The 19,267-nt window shown below is 57.6% G+C and overlaps 2 protein-coding genes across 2 annotated transcripts in view; one reads left to right on the top strand and one right to left on the bottom strand.

Moving 5' to 3' along the window:
- LOC105493349 (solute carrier family 5 member 10) overlaps positions 1–19,267 on the bottom strand; it is a 69,040-nt gene that overhangs the window by 24,247 nt on the left and 25,526 nt on the right. The window lies entirely within an intron of this gene.
- Positions 1–19,267, top strand: part of LOC105493348 (family with sequence similarity 83 member G) — a 31,211-nt gene that overhangs the window by 5,289 nt on the left and 6,655 nt on the right. Inside the window, exons 2-3 of the mRNA XM_011760929.3 lie at positions 10,448–10,615; positions 18,624–18,748. Of these exons, the coding sequence (XP_011759231.2) occupies positions 10,448–10,615; positions 18,624–18,748 (293 nt within the window). The remainder of the gene's footprint in view (positions 1–10,447; positions 10,616–18,623; positions 18,749–19,267) is intronic.

Raw genomic sequence — 19,267 nt, 5'->3', positions numbered from 1 at the left:
CTGCCAGAGGCCACAGGTAGCCCAGTTGGCTCCTTGGGGGGCCCACAGGCTGGCCCAGGCTCCCACCACAGGTCAGAGAGTGGGTGGGGAACCATCTGATAAGGGAATCCCAGGTGTTAACTCCTGTGCGCTCCAAAGTCTCCCTTCCCCGCGGCGCTTTCGTCTTAATTAAGAGTTTCAGGATAGTCGGGAGCAGCCCTTCGAGGAAGGAGCTCTAAGGAGAGAGTGCCTGCCCGTCTGGGCAATCCAGTGGGAGAGGCAGCTGCTCAGCCACCGGGTTGGCCTCCTTCCCACGACCCCAAGAGCCAGGGCCTACCGTCATGTTCATATCACAGCTGGGGAAACTGAGGCTCAGAGTCGGCTGGGGCCTTCATAAGGTTACACCAAAGGTCTTAGGTGTGGCTGAACCTGGATTGGGTCTCGCTGGTTGGAGAGGGTCTCCCTAAAGCTGAGGGTCCTGGCCCCTGGGCCAGCAGAGGGTACTGGTCCCACTTAGCCACTCGCATGCTGCAGGACTCTGGACCTCAGTTTCTTCACTTGTAAAATGGGGATCAGGCCTTGTCTTGAAGTAGTGATAGACAGGAGCATCCAAAAGCACTGAGCTACCCTCTGCCTCGCGAGCAGCTGGGGAGAAAGATGGGGTCTCGCCCTGTGCCATGGCCCACGTTGGCCCCAGCCTGGCAGGCCCTAGCCTGGGTGGGCTGTCCTAGTCCCCTTTAAGGGTCTGAATGACCCCTGGCCTCGAGTACCTTGCCAGGTTAAATGCCACGTGGGGTCGTGGGAAGACAGGCGTCCATATTACTGGGACCCAGGCATGAGCCCCAGCTCTGGTGTTATCTTTAGTGGTTGCTCGGAGATAGTTGCTTGGCCTCTCTGACCTTCTGTTCCTTCCTCCTCCGTGTCATAGTGGTGCTAACAGCTAACACCTGCCTCATAAAGTCATCGTGAGATTTAAATGGGAAAAAGTGGGGTGTGTAAAACACTCTGTGTCTGGCATGGAGCTGGCATTGGTAGATGCCAGATCTCTCCCCTCACCTCCTCCACCTTCACTCCTCACTCCTGTCCTGAGAGCTTCTCTCTGGGAGTAGTCTGGGGGTGGAAGTGGTGAGCTCGCTGTCCTGGCAGAAGTTCAAGCAGGGGCTCAGTGGAATGCAGCAGAGAGCATGTGGGCACCAGGTGGCCTGGAAGCCTCAACCCTGCTCTGGCGTGCTTTGTGACCTTGGGCAAGTCCTTTCCAAGCCAGGCTTTCTGGGGCATTAGGATGCTTGATGTCCCCAGTGTCTGTTGCTCTTGGACCCTGAGAAGCTGAGGTTTTAAAGGCTTTTGAATCGGTGGTTCTGAGATTTTCCTGTTTGAAAATTCTCAGCTGGTGCCATTTGCTGCCCACATGGGATGGTCTGGTTGGCTGGATCCTGTGCCTGCAAGCCTGGAAGCTCTGAGGATTCTGAGGCTCCTTGCAGCCAGCGGGAAAGGATCTTGCCTTTTTGCCTCATCCACAGGGAATAGCCTTGGTCACCTCATGGCCTTTCTCCAAGCTCTGCCAGCCCCTTGTCTCTGCAGTATTCCTGAGCCGTGGCAAGGAAGCTGATGTCCGTCTGGGGGAGGTAGGAGACTCAGGGTAGTGCCTCCATGCCACTGGGCTAGGCAGAGCCTCCTGGTCAGAGCGCTCTGGGCATGACTAGCTTGGGCTTCTTGACCCCGACCCACTGCAGCCATTTGGTGCTCAGAAGGCCTGATCTTCCTTTAATTGGCCTTAATGAGGCTTCAGTCTTAACAGTCGGTGGGGAAGGTGTTCACAGAGCTGATGAACGTCAGAGGGGAACGGGACCTCAGAGTTCATCCAGTTTCACTCCCCGTGTTACCAAGAAGAGAAACTGAGGCTTAGAGTGGGAAGTGACCCGCCACAGACCACCCAGGGGAGGCATGGCAGAGCCAGGGAGGCCCAAGCATTGACCTTCCAGACAGTGCTGAGGGTCAGGTATTTGTTTCAGGAGCTGAGGTGGGCTCTGGGAGGCTGTGGGTGGGTTCAGAGCTTGGAATGGACACAGGGTCCCCCGTTAGGAGAAAAGCCTAGGAACAGGAGGCCTCTGCCACTAGTTGACAGGGTGGCACTGGGACAGTGACACCCCCTCTGGAAAACGGGAGTGGCCATCACCACCCCTCCCTGTCTCCAGAAAAGGGACACCTGTATGCGTGCCAGCTGGTTGACCTAATTATCCTTGCTCTGGCTGGGGTCAGCATTTGTTACCAAGTACACAGACTCCCTTTACCCTGGGAGGCAAGATGAGACTGTTAGCTAAACTAGTCCTCTCGGTAACAGGCTTTCAGAGCCACTGTATGGGCAAACTGGTTTGGAGATTGCCAGGAGGTGGCAGGGAGCACCACCCAGGGATCCTAGGAGGCCTTCCTAACCCAGAGAACCTCCTTGGGCCTCTTCAGATGGCATCTCACTAATCCTGCCAGCCGCCTGCAGGGGAGGAGGAGGGGAGAGGGAGTAGGATCATGTCATGAGCATAGAAAAACTGAGGTGCTGCAGCTAGGTCTGTCCAAACCGTGCTGCTGGAGGACGGGGTTGCGGCTGGAGGAGGGAGTGCAGGTCTGCTAGTAATGAATTCTCTCAGCTTTTTTGTATCTGAAAAAGTCTTTAGTTTGCCTTTTGTTTTGAAATGTATTTTTGCTGGGTATAAAATTCTAAGTTGATTTTTTTTTTTTCTTTTTCCATTTAGTGCTTTAAAGATATTGCCTGTTGTCTTGTGGCTTGCAGTGATTCTGATGAGAAGGCCACTTACTTTGTTCCTTGACATGCAGTTGTCTTCTTCTCTGGTTGTTTTTAAGGCTGTCTTTGTTATTGACTTTAAGTGATTTGATTATGATGTGCATTGGTATAGTTTTTTCATGTCTCTTCTGCTTGGCAGTCATTGAGCTTCCGAGACCCGTGGATTTAGTCTTTTTTTTTTTTTTTTAATTGAGATAGAGTCTTACTCTGTTGCCCAGGCTGGAGTGCAGTGGCACAATCTCGGCTCACTGCAACCTCCACCTCCTTGGTTCAAGCAATTCTCCTGCCTCAGCCTCCCAAGTAGCTGGGATTACAGTCACATGCCACCATGCCCTGCTAATTTTTGTATTTTTAGTAAAGACAGGGTTTTGCCATGTTGGCCAGGCTGGTCTCAAACTCCTGACGTCATGTGATCCACCTGCCTCTGCCTCCCAAAATGCTGGGATTACAGGCATGAGCCACTGCGCCCGGCCTTGGATTTAGTCTTTAATCAAATGGTAGAAGTGTTTTGGCCATTTTTTTCCTATTTATTTATTTATTTATTTTTGGTCTCTCCCTCACTCCCAACCCTTGTACCTTCTGAGACTGCAATTACACATATATTGGATGGCTTGAAGTTGACCCACAGTTTGCTGATGCTGTGATTATGTTCTTTCAGTCTTTCTGTGTGTCATCTTGGATAGTTTCTACTTACATGTCTGCAAGTTCACTAATTTTCTCTTCTATAGTGTCGAATCAGTTAATTCCACCTATTATATTTTTAATCTTAAATGTTGCATTTTCACCTCTTGAATTTCGATTTGTTGGCTAAAAAAAAAATCTTCCACATCTCTACCTAACTTTTTGAACACATGGAACACAGTTTTAACTGTTTTCATGTCTTTGTTTGCCAATTCTAACATCTGTGTCATTTTTTGGTTGATTTTGATTGTTGTTGTTTTTTTTTTTTTCTCATGTGCATCATGTTTCTTTGTATGTCTGGTAATTTTTAATTGGATACCAGGCATGTTGGATTTTATGTTGTGGGCTGCTTGTAGTTTTTGTTTGTTTTGTTTTCTCCTTTAAATATTTTGGATCCTTGTCCTGAGATGCAGTTACGTTACTTGGAAACAATTTAATGCTTTTGTGGCTTCCTGTCAAGCTTTATTAGGCAGGTCCAGAGCCGACTTCACTCCAGGGTAGGAGTTGCAAATTATGGACCCTGGGCCTGTTGCCGGCTTTTATAAACAGTAGAACACAGACATTTATTTATGTACTTTGTTTGGCTGCTTTTGTGTTACACCAGCGGATTTGAGTAGTTGTGACAGAGAACATATGGCCCTCAAAGCCTCACATATCTACACTCTGGTTCTTTAGGAAGTTTGCTTATGCCTGGTCTAGGACTTATTTGTCCACTGCTGAGGCAGTATCCTTCTGAGGACCCCCCTGCAGGCCCTGTGTGTTAGGAGGGGTTTCTATTCTGGCTGGGGGCACATACACTATTCCTGGTCCTGCGTGAGCACCAGCGATTGTTCCAGCCGCCCCCTTCTGGTGGTTCTCTGCTCAGCCTCCCCTTTCCGGTGGTTCCCTTCTCAGCCTCAGTAGTTTCCTCACGTTCGGGTGCTGCTCGGCCATCAGCCGAAGACTCCAGGGCGACCCTCTGCAGGTCTCTGGAGTTCACTCTGTGCAACTCTCTCCCCTGTGGCACTCCGTCCTGCAAATCCTAGCTGCCACACTCAGAGTGAACCCTGTCTCCTCAACTCAGGGAGACCACGAGACGCCACAGGGGCGCCCCTCCCTGTGCTGCAGCCTGGAAGTAGTGGGGCAATCCTGGGGTTCAGCTGGTTTGTTCCTCTTCTCTCAGGGATCGCTGTGCTGATTGAAGCCTGTTGTCCGTGGCATCATAGATTTTATCCGGGTTTTTTATTGCTAAGGCAGGAGGGTAAATTCCATCTCTGTCATTCCATTATGGCCGTAAGTGGAAGTTGAATCCAAGGTCATCATGGCCACCACCTCAACCTTTAGGACAGTCTGCTGCATTCCTGTGAGCAGCCCTGACACGTCACTTACAGCCTTTCAGCTGACCCGGAGGGAAGTGAGACGCTCCTGGCCTGTTCACCCCAGAGGGAGCCGTGGGTCTGGTGGGATGGGACTTGGGTTAGTGGGAGGACGAGGAGGGTCCGTGCAGCTGCTGTTTGTGCATCCCATGCTGGGCCTTCACCTGCATGAATTCACTGTAATTTCCAACAACCTTGTGGGTGGGGATTGTTACTGTCCCCGTGAGGAAACAAAGGTACTTGCCCACGGCCATGCAGCTTCCCAGGAGGAGCTGAGATTGGAGCCAGCGGGTGCGGAGCCCGCACTGCCACTGCCTGGGCATCTGCCATCAGAGCTGGAGAATATCGAGCCCCAAGATGAGAGACTGTCTCCACCCCCTGCACTTCTCAGATAGGCCTAGGGACTTGTCTGCAGTGTGCACAGTGTCTATGGCTGCTTCAGGGCTCCAGGCTCTGGGGCAGGCTTGGGGGTATCTGTCCTCCACCTGCCTGCAGCATAGTGAGGAGGGAGAATATGGCCACCTCTCTGCTCTCTCTTTGTAAGGCTTGTCATGTGCAGGTTGGAAACTGTCCCCTCTTACCCACTCTTGGGACTCAGTCCTTGGGGAGACTCCATTGCTGTGCCTGAGAAGAAATTCGCGAGTGATACACGCTCAACCCAGACGGGTCAGAGTGACGACACGGGAGGCTGGGGCTGCACTGGAGCTGGGATTTGAAGGACAGGTAGGAGTTGTCTGGGCAGATGCAAAATGGGCAGGTGGCAAGGAGAACAGCATGTAGGAGACACGGTGGCTTGAGGCAGGACACGTCGGGGAGAGGGGTCAGGACGCGTCCGGGAGAGGGGTCAGGACACGTTGGTCAGGGCCCCCTGAAGAGGTGCTGCTGCAGAAGCCAGGCCTGTGCACCCGTGATTTCCCACCATGTTCGGAACCAGGCCAGCCCGTCTTGCCCCTCCCCTCCTCCCCAGGCACCTCTGTGGAGACCTGTTCTACCCACTCGCCCTGCGAGGGCACTTCTGCTTCAAGAGTGGTTCTGTGGTCACAGGAAGGCTAGGAAACAGCTGTTGTGGGTGTCAGGAGCCACAGGCTATTGTTGGCACCTGTGAGGCAGGAGCCCTGTGGGGAGGCAGGGAGAGGGCGGCCACCAGCACTTCCTCTCCCAGACCCGTGGGCGCAATGAGATGTGCTAGCTGCCCAGACAGGCTCTGCCGGGCACCGGGCAGGGAACAGGAGTTGGGGTCCCTCGGCAGGAACATCAGAGACGAAGGGCCTTGGACATCTTGTCCACCTTCTCCTTTGGACAGATGAAGAAACTGAGACCCAGAATGCAGGTGTGGCTCGCCCAAAGCCCAGCCTAGAGCTCAGGCGCTGGGGCTGGGCCCACTCCGCCCGCTCCACCCGTGCTCAGGGGGCTCCGGCTGGGGCTGAGGGAGATTGAGGAGGCGCATGCCTGTGCTCCCTGCCTCTGTGACCTAAAGCCCTGTCCCACCCGCAGTGCCCGCAGCCAGCGTTATGGGGCTTCAGGCCGTGTCTGCTGGGGGTCAGTGGCCACAGGTGGGGTACTCCTTTGTGTGAGATGCTGTCACCCCTCCACCCCAGCTCAAGCCGCTCCAGTCACTGCCTGGGTGATGGAGGTGCTCCTGGCAGGGCACTGGGGATCCCTATGCAGCACCACCTTGGACCAGTGCCCTCCCCTCTCCCAGCCGCAGTTTCTGCATCTCTCACATGGAGGCAGATGTTCACCTGTCCCAAGGACACAGAGGGACACGGGGGATTCGAGACATAGGCAGAAGACAGGGTGGAGTGGGCTGGCGGATCCACTGGACAGGGAGGGTACAGCATGGGAGGAGGTGCTCATAGGGCGGGGCGCTGGAGGGCTTATGCATATGGACACCCCTGGACAGACATGCAGGAGGCGATTGGGCACCAGGAGCTCCCAGGGAGAGGCCTGGGCTGGGGCAGGCGCAGGCTCGCTTTTGGCTCACTGGAGCCCAGTGCCCATCCCACATCCCTGCTGGTGTCCCAGCACGTGCAGCCTGCCTGCCTCTGCCCCCCAGGTGTGGCCGTCCTCCCACACCCTGCCATCTTGGGTCATCCTCCCACACCCTGGCAGGAGCCAGATGGTTGTCTTGGGCATTGCGCCTCCTGGGTTCTGCAGCTGCATCTTTGAGGCCTCAAGGCTGCCCAGCAGAGGCCTGTCCATCAGTAAGATGCACAGGGACCACTGGGCTCCCTCCTTCACCTGGGAGCTGGGCTGTGTGGCCTGCGCGGCCTGCAAGATTATAGACTGCTGGGCTGGGAGCTGCCCATCGGCTCTGACAATGGGGCCTGGGGTGCAGGACACGCACGTGCCCGCCCGCCATGCCTGCCCCTATGCCAGCTGCTCACATGGACGTGGCTGGTTCCTGCCTCAGGAGCGGAACAAGCTCAGTGCTGGGATGCAGGCCACCCGCCTCCTGCCCAGTATGGCCCCTGACATACAGCAGGCAGAGCTGGTCTTTGGAGTCAGCCACCCCTCTCATTTCCACAGCCCTTGCCCTGCCCAGGACCTCTAAGAGGACGTGCGGGCTTGGGGCCGCAGGAAGCATCTGGTACTTTTCTTGACTTGGGCCAGCTCTGCCAATGTGTGAACTGGATGGAACCACAGGGGCAAGCCAGGCCCATATCCCCACTTGACAGATGGGGAAACCAAGGGCCCAGGAGGGGCTGTGGTCCCAGGTGCCCTGATTCCTGCAGTCGTTCCCAGACCAAGCCAATTGGTCTTGTTCTCAGTTGATAACAGCTCTCCAAGACCTTCCTTAAACCAGGCCCCATCCTGGGCCCAGACAAGGGCTCTGCTCTTGCTGAGCTCACAGTGTCACGAGTGAGCTGGGCCTCCCAACAGAGTTAGGCAAGGTAGCGAATGCCTCTGTGCCTCAGTTTCTTTATCTGCAAGTTGGGAAAAAGAACCACTGCCTCCCGGTGTGCTTGTGAGGACTGAACAAGGTAACAGTTGTAAAGGCTCCTTATAAACCATCAAGCAGCCCAAGGGCCCAGGACTGGCGCCCAGTCGCTTGCGCAGAAGGTGCTCTGGGTGGGGCAGGGCCCTGGGTTCTAGCCTCAGTCATGGACTGTGATCCCAGCTTTCCTGTGTATAAAATGGGAAAGGGCATGACAGGACTCAAGAGCCCCCAAGAAACCTTTGTGACTCCATGGACAGGCCAGGCTATTGGGGGTTGCCTGTGGAGCACCAGGCACCCCCTCCCCATCCCCAGCATAAGCTCGCACCTGTTACAAACCCATCTCTGACCACGCCAGGCACTGAGCCCAATGCCTGGGGGGAGCCAGCGCTGTAGGGGGATCCCTTTTGGGGTGCAGGCCTCAACATATCCAACCTGACAGCAGATGGTCCCTGGATCAAGCACCCTGCTGGCTGAGGGCAACGTGGGGAATGGCGCACATGGCGCAGGTCCTGCTGGGGCACGTCCCCCAACCCAAGCCCAGGGCAAGTCCCCATCTGCCATGGTAGGCAGGCCCTGGAGCTCTCCCGGGAGAAGCATGCCAGCTGCGCCCTCATTAGGCTCTTTTCCAGGGTGGCACGTGAGGCTGTTTGCCTGCTCAGAAGTGGCTTAACCAAGGAGATTCCGGGGCTGCAGTGGCTTTGGGTCTGGGAGATCCCAGGCAGGGAGGACCCTGCTACCATCACACACCCCTGCCTAGTGTCTCATCACCCTTGACTGGTGGCTCAATCCAGGGTCATGGTGACCAGCCCGCATTGTGTCTCCTCTGCCCTCTCATCCGCCCCCTCTCCAAGCAGTCTCTGGCCTTCCTTGAACATCTCCTGGGTCAGGGAGTGAGCTCCCTCTCAAGATCCCTGTCTAACCTGGGGCAGCCCTGGGGGCAGCAAGTTCTTCCCATCTGGTGCCAATTCTGCCTCCCCTGCCAGTCGTAGACCCTGCATCAACCAGGTACTCCCTCTGCCTCAAAACAGCCCTTCAGAAACAGAGAGATAGGGAGCAGTCATCTCCGCAGAGGACAGAGAGAACCCTAGGCCTGGGAGTTCTGTGAGTCTCAGCTGGTCGCACACCTCCGCTTCTGAGCCCCCACTGTCTGGGGGGGACCACTGTCTCGCAGGCCCTCCGAGACTAAACATCCAAGGCAAAGGGCTGGAGATCAACCCTGACCTGACTCGGAGGTGGGTCTAGGCCCTGGCCCAACTTGCTTTGTGACATCCAACAAGTCTTACGACCTCATTGAGCCTCAGTTTACCCGGCTGCATGCTGGGCTGTCACCACCATGGTGCCTGTGAGAGGTTGCAGGAGTCAGACTGACAAGATCCCCTGTAAACGGTAACGTGCGGGGTGACTGTGGGAGAAAGGCAGCAAACAGGCGTCACCAAGCCCCCCCCGCACCGCCCCCAGTCGGGCTCTTTGCAGGTGCTGCGGTATTCAGGTGTGCTCAGTTCTCCTGAGAGATGGAGCCTGATGTAGTGATGAGAAAACTGGGTCCAGAGAAGCCAGGTGTCTTGCTCAGGGTCACACAGTGAGTCTGAGGCAGGGCAGGTATGGAGCCCTCCCTTCTGCTGGAGTTTGGGCTTTGGTGCCAGATGAACGATGGGTGTCAGCAGGGGCCTGAGGCCCAGGAGGAGCCCAGATGGGCCTGCAGGGGCCAGCCTGGTGAGCTCACTGTGGGGCGTGCACACACATCCCCAGCAGGCTCCAGACCGCCTCCATCACCCTGAATCTCCACATCCCAGTAAGGCTGACTTCTGTTCCCTGGCAAACCTGGGTAGTCTGTAGCCTGACTCTGTCCCCAGCGTGCTGTGTGACCCAGGGCAGGTCCCTCGCCTCTTCTCCAGGGGGTCCTCAGACCTAGGACAGGGATGGTGGTGCCAGCCTCGGAGGGTGGGAGGGGTGGGGCCGCCCAAAAGCGGGACATATGTCTGCATCAGCAGTGTGGACGGCTGTGGCCAGGCACAGGCCCTGGCCTGACTCCCTCTTCTTGCTGCCCAGGGACAGGGAGGGGACTAGGTGTGAGAGAGGCCTGACAGTCACTGAGCCTCACTGGGGCCGGGCCCATATCACCCCATCCTGTCCTTCTGCATGCTCCACCTCACACCTTCACCCACCCAGGATCCCTGCCCTGTTGGTGGTGCTTGGCTGGGCTGGGGGTAGGTAGGTATACCCTGACCACTGAGGCCCCACCCTGAGCCAGGTCCAGCAGGTCACCTGCTGTGGGGACAGATATTGTCAGCTGACAGGAAGAGCACCTGGGTTTAGGCACTGGCCAAAGTCCACACCAGCCCAGGAATGCATGGGAGGCCCCAGGGAGCCGCCACGCCAGCTGCTGCCCTTCCGGTCATTGACACATCAGGTTCATCTCAGCATCCCCAGGTATTACAAGGAGGGCAGAGTATAGCCGGCCCTGGCCTGGGAATGCACCGACACAGGGCCCCTGGGCTGAGCCCAGAACTGGGACTGCAACTAGAACTTCAGGGCAAGAGAGGCCCCTGGTCCTGGGCCTGAGGCTCCAGGAGTGGGGTCAGAGTGGGCACCCATGAGAGGCTGGTGGCACAGGAGGGCTGTGCATTCTGCCAGGGCACCCTATCCCCACTGCTGCACCATCTGACAGGCCCCAGTCTCTCTTCTTGCTCCCAGGTGATAGCTGTGGTCATGGACATGTTCACCGACGTGGATATCTTCAAGGACCTGCTGGACGCCGGCTTCAAGAGGAAAGTGGCCGTGTACATCATTGTGGATGAGAGTAACGTCAAGTACTTCCTGCACATGTGTGAGCGGGCCCGAATGCACCTGGGACACCTCAAGGTGAGCACGCTCCTCACTTGCCTGGGTGACTGGAGGGCAGGGGTCATTCAGTCTGTCAACAAACACTTGAAGTACCTGCCTGCCCAGGACGGAGTCCTGTGCCAAGCACTGAGAGTCCAGTAATTCTAGAGCCTCCTGCCAAGCAGTCACCTAGCCTCTGCTTGAATTCCCTGAGGGACAGGATACTCACTACCTCCAACGTGGCAGAGATAAGATATGCGTTGATGAGGTGCTTGCTGACCAGGTGCTGGAGCTCATGCCAAGTGCTGCATCATGTTATTTCAGAGCAGCCCATGCCACATCGGTTATCTGTTTGCTTGCATACCTCTGGTGATAGTGTGCTCACTCCTTCCTCAGGTAGCTCGTGGCCTTTCTGGAGAGCTTCAACTCCCAGAAAGAGCTTCAACTCCCAAGTCCTTTCTTGGGTTGAGCCAAAATCTGTCTCCTTAGAATGTCCATTTACTTGTTTTAGGATCTGACTCAGACGGAGGAAGCTCCCTGAGGCGGGAGTCAGGGAAAGCTTCCTCGATGGCTGCTCAGTTGAAGTGAATTTGAGGCACAAGAGCAGAGGAGAAAGAACCTTTGGGGTGGGGGAAACCACGGAACAGAAGTGGATCAGAGAAGGCTGCCGATGGGGTCAGGGTGGGCTGTGGTTCTCAGCACTGCTTTGCTCTGTGTCCTTGGGCATGTCACCTCCCTTCTCTGGGCTACAGGATCTTATTGGTCCAACGCTCTTCTGCCCAGACACCCTGGCATTTGGTGTCTGGAGCGCTCCTTCTGCCAGCCATCGCTTGGCACCTGCTGTGTGCAGAGCGCTTCCCTGAGAGCAGATCAGCTTGCGTGATGACGGTGAATACTTCTTTTGCACTGACCGTGCGCCAGGCCCTGTCACAGGCACTTTGCATTGGTTAATTTAATCCTCACAACATCCTAGTGGGATAGGGAGTTGTTCCCATTTTGCAGATGAGGGAATAGAGCCACATACCCCGTGTCACTGCTAGTAAGTTAAAGATAGTGGGGTAGGGGCCAGCACCAGACCCTTGGGCTCAGCACCAGTGTCTGACAGGTCAGAATTCTGCAGGTTTCAGGCTTGTGGTCCTAGGAGAAGGGGCACCACCAGTCTGGTTAACAAGGGGCCGGGCTCCACGACTGTAATTTGTCAGCATTTGTCAAGCGCGCCCACCCCCCCCCTCCAACCCCAACGCCTCTGGCTGAGTCCTTTCAAGTGGTTGTGAGCACTCCGTGGTGAGTCTCTAGCTCTTGGGACATTTTTAATGTGGTGTCCCTGGTGGGTTGGCCCCAAGCCCCACGCCCACCTCACTCCCTGCTGCGTAATTAGCGCAGGGAATCGATTCCGGTGGCAGACAGCTCATGCCAGAGAGAGCCACAATGTGGAAAGGCCACTTTGGAAACCTGACTGCAGAAGGCCTGGCCCTGCCCGATGCCCAGGAAGAGACCCCAGTGGGGCCCCACCAGCACCGAGCCCTTGCCCCAGGCCCAGCGAGTGCTTTGCTCTTCCCCCAGTGTGCAGACGCAGGCAGGGAGCAAGCCTATCGGTTTGGAGCAGAGACCCTAACCTGGGACCAGCTGCTCCAGAGACCTCGCCTTCCACCCAGTGCCCCCAGGCCCCTTCTCAGCGGAGAAGCCCTGGCTGCTCCTCTGCTTGCAGAGTTCTGAGTTTCCAGGAAGTCGGAGGCGATGGGGCAGGTGGGGGGCCTGGAGTGCCTGGGACTGAAGGGGCCTTGAGGTCATTCAGATGAGGCTCCCACAATACAGATGGGGAAACTGAGGTCCGAGGGAGGCCATGCCTTGCCCAAAGCCATTCCCAACAATTTAGGGGTGGCGCCTAAAAGCCAGTAGTGAGAAATCAGCTCTGATAAGGAGGATGCAGATCCCTGGTACTCAAGCAGCAAATAATAAACAATAACTGCAAATAATAATGCAGAGCATCAAAGGATGAACTTGATCCCTCATATTAATTTCTCTCATCCTTTTTATTGGCTCAACCAATCTTCTAGGACTCCCACCCCACTCATTCACACCAACTGCTCAACTATCAATAAACCTAGGAATGGCCGTCCCACTATGGGCAGGGGAGGTCATCACTGGCTTCCGTTATAACATTAAAGCCAACTGCCAGCGCAGCCTGCCCTGGTGCTGCCCGCACGGCTCACTGGCCATTGAGCTGCCGTGGGACCTGGGCGTGTGGTTCTACCTCTTGGGCCTCGAGTGCCCCACGGCCATAGTGATACCTCACGGGGTTGTGTGAGGGTGAAATGAAAGGAGATGGTGGTTGTAAAGTGCCCTGTGTGCTGAGGAAAGTTATACAGCTGCTGGCAAGAACCATACATTCTAAACCCCAGGCCCTGGACTGGGGCAGGGGCTTGGGTATGAGGCCTGCCCTGTCCCACCCCCAGCCCTTCTGTGACCAGCCAGTCAGGGGAGGGCAGCTGGCACTGCAGGTCCCTGGCCCAGCCTGCCCTGCTCGGCCGTCTCGCTTCCCCAGGGAAGGTGGCAGGGTCTGTAAGGTGACGTATCCAGGAGCTAGACGCCTCCATGGGAAAGTGTGCCCTGGCTTCCTCATTCTCGCCTCTGAGCTTGCCCTTCCACAGCCCTGGGCGGGTGGCCAGAGGCCCTGAGAGCCCAGCCCAGTCTAGTGTCACCCTGTCAGAGGGCCTGCCTTCCCCACCTACCTCCCTCGCCTTGGGCTAGCTGGGCCCAGACCTGTCCCAGGAGCACTTCCTTTGCCGATAATCCCTGGGCCTGCCCTCAGCTGCCGCCACCCCTGCCCAGCTCTGCACCAATCTGCCCCAGCTCCTTCGGGCCCAGGGTACAGGTTTTCTGGTAGGGTCATCCTTATGACCTTGGGGTGTCAGGTGCCAGTTTGGGGGTGATAGCAGGAGCCAGTCCTGAGCCCCAGCTGTGCCACTTGCATGGTAACCTTGGGCAGAGTCACTGAATCTTTCTAGGCCTCCATTGTCTTGTCTGCAAAATGGGGATATAGTCATTTATTTGTCAGGGCTGCTGTGAAGAGTGAAGGAGGCCATTTGTGTGGTGGGCCTTCAGTCATGAGCTGCCTTCCCATCCTGTCTTTGGCTGGGGACAGGCACAGCTCCGCCATGAGACGCAGCTCTGGTCTGAGTGCCAAGCGGCTTTCTTTCCCTCTGTGCCAGGGTCTGGCCGTGGTTCACCCTGACTCGGCTCCTTCCTCCTGAGCTTGGAGCCCACACCAACACACTCTCGAAACTCTGCCCTGTTGCTTGGGCCGAGCCCACTCCTGGTCCCCAGGTGAGGTGGGAGCAGCATGCACCAGCGTCTCCCCAAGTGTGGGGCTCCCAGCCATTCCTGAGCACCTCAGCCAGTTGCCCTGGCCGGCCCCTGATGGCCTTCCAGGTGGGAGTACAGAAATGATCACCCCAAATGACAAATGGGGAGCAGGCCTTGGGAAGAGGGCCAGACCTTTCACTGCCACCCCCTAGGGTCACAGGACCAGGCCGCATGACTTGGCTGCTTTTGGGGGTGATACTGGGTGTGGGGGGATGCTCCCAGGCTAACAGGAGACAGGCTGGGCCTGAGGCTCCCAGCTTAGGACAGACAAGAGCCATGAGATGCCTGGGCCATCTGAAAAGCTAGTTGGCTTCGTACAGCCAAACTGGAAAAACTAGCAGCCCCTGGGCAAAGGCCAGACTGTTTCCCATTTCTGGTGAACAAAGAAACATCGGCTGGATGGCCATGGGAAGGCACGCGGCGAGGACGTGAGGATCACTGCCGCTCAGGCCGCACGCTGGACGCGCCCGACGCAGCCCTTACGCTGCCCAGGCTCCCCCGGTCCCCGGGGATGCCTGGGTCTTGCTGTCTCTACTTGGGCCTGGGTCTGTGATGGATTCAGGGTATAAGGCAGGGGTTCTCGAACGGGGGGATTCACTCTGCTGAGGGACATTTGGCATTTTTAACTGTCACACCTAAGGGGTACTACCAGCATCGAGTGGCCAAGGATGTTGTTAAACATCCCACACTGCTGGGGACAGATCCCACACAAAAGGGGACATGTATCAGTTGTGCAGAGGCTGAGCAGCCCTGGCCTAGGGGAGAGAGGAGCTCCTCAGACCAGGGCCTTGGAGCCAGGCTGGCCCTGCCTCTTCATGCCGTCACATACGTCGGGCCAAATGTAGTTCACAAAGGGCCCACCACCCCAACTTCACAACAGCCTGGAGAAGGCCAGGGTGAGTGTTGACCGCCCTTCCCCACCCTCCACAGAGATTGAGACAGGCTCTGTAGAGGAGAGCGGAGGCTGCTGGGGGCCAGCACCTCAGGCAGCCAGGCTCCCGCCGCCATATTGGGCTCTGTTCTTGCATTCCTCACACTAGGCCTGGCCTGGCCTCAATGTTCCCAGCTCAGACCTGGTCAGGATGCATCTCTGGGCCTCCCCACTCCTCTGCTGGGCCAGGAGATGCCGACAGGGCCCTGAGGAGGTGGGTGATGAAGAAACCCTGTCCTCAGTCCCAGGCCAGCCCAGGGCTACTGGGAGACAGTGGGCAGGTCACTTCCCTTCCCTGAGCCCACCAACCACCCACCCCATATGGCTGACAGTCTTGGCCTCCCTGGGGAGTCCGTGCCTTCCTGAATATTTTGTGGTCCTCTGTGTTGGTCCCCCACAGCCCACTGTGCCACTTCCAGTTCATGGGGCACCCAATGGGAGCCGGACACTTTCCCTGGGTGGGTCCCGCCTATACTGTGGCTCTATTCAGTCCTCACAGCAGCCTTGCAGCACACGGATGAGTAAGCCCTTTCATAGATGAGAAAACTGAGGCGTGGAAAGAGAGGCCTTGGTTGGCGTCCGTTTGGTGCTAGGACTGGAGCCTGTTTGACTGGAGCTCAGGAATGCCTAGACCCTAGACCCACTCTGCTCCAGGGACACCTGGGCTCAGCCCCCTCTGCGTCCCACCAGCGGGTTTGGTACAGTTGGATCACGAGTCCTTTTAAGCACATGTGGCCTAGAGGCCTTCGGGGATTGGGGGCAGGGTGCTGTAGTTTGCCCCAGCCCTGGAGTCCCCACCTTGCCACCCTCTGAGAGCAGATGAAGCACCGCCTGGCCATCCTCTCCTGCCCTGACTCGCCCTTGACGTCCTCTCTTACGTATGAGGAAACTGAGGTCCCAGAGGGTCCAAAGACTTGCCCAGGGCACCCCTCTTGGGTCAGCCCTGGCGTCCCTCCACCCATTTGCTGTCCTCTGCCGGGGGTGTCCCAGGAGCTCAGAGACAATGCAGCTTTGTGGGATCCTCCACCTCTGCACACGCGAGCCCAGAGTCTTGAGACGTTACCTCATCCAGGCCAGGCCCCGTGGGGTGGGGCCCATCCAGGCACAAGCGGGGGAGCAGGTCACGAGGCAGGAGGTGGGGGGCCCTGCTGCAGGCCCCCACCTGCTGCTGAGCCCCAGGTAGAACGGGCCTAAGAGTTGGAGGCCCGCCCTGCTGTGTGCTAAGGGAGACTAAGGCCCAGCAAGGGCCCGAGACTTGCTTCAAGTCACACAGCGAGTCAGCGGCCCAGCCAAGGTCTGTGGCTCACATGGAGTCTGAGTCACTCTGAGATGGAAGTGGTGACTTTCCGAGCCCTCATCAGGACAAGGTTTGGGATGGGTGGGGACAGACACTGTCCAGAGGGGTCCTGATGCTGGTGGCCGATTTTCCAGGCTAAGGAGGGGCCTGTGGCTGGGCCAGGAGCCCGCAGGAGGCGATGCAGCTGGGCTTGGTTGGCCTCAGTGACAGGGAAGGCCTTGTACCTCCTCCAGGATCTTTGTCTGACTTCTCAACCCCGAGCGTGCTCCGTGTTGGGTACAAAGTCACGAGTGCTAATTGTCCTGGGCCGTGGCCAGCTTCCTGCTGAGCTGGCTGTGTGCAGACCTGCAGCCTGCGGGGCGGGGGAGGGGGGAGCCAGCGAGGGCGGCCCAGAGCAGATCTGCCTTCTGCACTGGGCCCTATGACAAGGCGATCGTTTATCCCACGGGTGGGCATCAGACAGGGACTCACCCACGGCCCACACCTGCCCACCTCTGTGGTTGCTGGCCTGGGGCCACCCCAGCCCCACGGGTCTGGGACACGGAAAGGACTGGCGGGGCAGGAGGCTGGATGGCATGGCGGGCGGCTCTGCTCTCTCAGGCTCCGCTCCTCTCCCATAGCATTCGCTTCACACACCCACTCCCTGATGCCAGAACTGCTCCTGAGATGCACACCCAACCCCATCGCTTTTGCTCTAAATCCTCCCATGGCTCCCTGTTGGCCCCAGGGCCAAGCTCAGGCCCTTAAGAAGGTGCAGGGTGTTTTACCAGGAGCCCGCCCCTGCTCGCTCTGCAGGCTCCGTCACCCACCCCTCCTCCCCTGAGGTGCTCTTGTATAAAGGCCTCTCATGCCTGGCCTTTGAGTCCCTTCCCTGGAATGCTTCCCCACCTCCCCCTGTGACCCATGTCGTCCTTTCCTGGGAGCCTCCCGGCCAGCCCTTCACACTTCGGGCTACTCCTCTGCAACCCTGGGCATTCAGCTCGTTTTCGTTTACCTCCCTGCTTCCCCTTCACCTCCTGGGGGGGTCCTCATCACAGGCATCTCTGTCTGCAGCTGGGGGCCTCGGCAGGGGTCGATGACTTCGTGAATGAGTGGGGTGAATAAGCTGGGGCCAGTGAGTGGGTGAGGGGACAGACCAGTAAGTCACAGCTCAGCCTGACTAAGAACACATCATAGCCGAGAGCCAGAAGCCGGCACAGAGCCCCTCGGGAGGGAGTGAGACTCCCATCACAGGAGGCGTGCAGGCAGACCAGTCAGGAATCCCTGGAGTTGGTGTTAAAACTGAGATTCCCCGCCTGACCGCAGGTCTCCTGAGTCAGACCCTCAGGGCACCCGGGAGCATTTCTTAAAAACTGCCCTGGACACGGGCCAGATGAGCCCCAGATCCCCTTTACACCTGAGATTCTACTTCGGGATGCCCTTGGCCATCCTCGACACCTGGGTTCCATCCAGGCTCGCCCTGCCCTTCCTGGGGTCTGCCGTGCCCAGCACCAGCCTTTACCATGTGCTCCTCCCTCACAGCAGGCCCTGCTGCCAGGGGAAGGGAAGTCAGCACCTGGAACTTGCAACACACAGGCCCTTGGCAGCTCCAGAGACTCCACACTGGGACAGAGGGCCCTTGTGTGGCCAGGGTCCAGGAAAAGGCTGGTGACAACCTGGCCTTGGAGCTGAGGCAGTTGAGGGACCCGCTGTGCTCCTAATGCCCAACGAACCCTCTTCTCCTTGGGTCGCATCTCCCTTTGCCACAGTCTCTTGAGGGCCTTCCTGGTCTGCTCCTGGGCCAAACCGTGTAAGCCGGCACCGAATTGAATCTCTGACCATGTACAGGACCTGGCCTGGGTGCTGGGTGGTGTCCTGGCCATGGGGAAGGAGAAAGGTTTGCTGTGAGTCCTGCCCTCCAGAGACTGGGATGTTGAGAAGCACAGGGGAAGCGGCCTGGTAGGGCCACGCTCCCTGGAGGGCCACAGACTTATTGGAGTGTAAGGGCCAGATTCCGAAGGGCAGGCCCCCTTCCTGCCCTCCTCTGGCTGCATCACCCCCTAGCCATCCACGAGACACTTCTAAAACATGTGCACATTACCCTCCCGCTCAGGACCCCACCACAGCATCCACCACCCATGGCAGCATTTCCCAAACTGGCTGGCTGTGCAAGCCTTTTCCTGCCTGATGCTGCTCTTCAGACACCTTTGGGGCCAAAGCTCAGACCATCTAATCCCACCCGTTTTGTACCAGTGCCTGCCCCCTTTGCAGCTTCACGGCTCAGCAACTCCCTCCTTACCCCGGGGCCTGCAGTCCCAGACACACCAGCTCCTTCCTCCAGTCCTTATAGCCTCTTCCTTCCCCTCCTGACTACCCCAAAGTCCCCTTTGAGCCCTGGGCAGCTGCCGTCCTCCCCTCGCCCTGTGTGGTCAGGGCTGCAGTCGTGTAATTCTGTCTCTTGGTTCCCAACACAGAATCTCAGAGTGCGGAGCAGCGGGGGAACCGAGTTCTTCACGCGGTCGGCAACCAAGTTCAAGGGTGCCCTGGCCCAGAAGTTCATGTTTGTGGATGGAGACCGGGCAGTGTGCGGCTCCTACAGGTGACTCTCCAGCTTTCAGGGAAGTTGTGGGAGCCAGTCTGGTTCCCAACTGGCTTCTGTCCTTAATGCTAACTTACGACACCCTGGTTATTCCAGTTCACTGATCCCAAGGCTGCTGAGGTGTGCGCAGGGCTGGAGCACACCTGCCTGCTTGTCTGTCTCTGGAGGCAGGCAGAGAAGGGCTTTGTCTGAGGACACTGTTGTTCCAGCTTGGAGATGTCACCGGCCTGGAGGTGGGGTGTGGCCAGGCTGTGCCTCCACAGTGTATGGGGGTCACTCTGAGAGCTGTCCTCAGGGATGGGGCCAGCTCTGTGGGCACCACCACATGCGGCATGGGGTGGGCACTGCCCATGGTTACATGGGGGTTGGTGGCAGCATAGACACATGGCAGCAGTGGCCACCACGTGCAGCACCCCCCACGGTGTCCAGGGTTTTCCTGAGCTGCTTAGTGAATCCTGTACCAGCCTGAGAGAAGCACAGTGCCGTGCCATTTGCAGAGGTGGGAACAGGCTTGGTGCG

Source organism: Macaca nemestrina, chromosome 17 (assembly GCF_043159975.1).
Source record: "Macaca nemestrina isolate mMacNem1 chromosome 17, mMacNem.hap1, whole genome shotgun sequence".
NCBI lineage: Eukaryota > Metazoa > Chordata > Mammalia > Primates > Cercopithecidae > Macaca > Macaca nemestrina.
The sequence above is the reverse complement of the archived record's forward strand: the minus strand, read 5'-3'. Positions and strand labels throughout refer to the sequence as shown.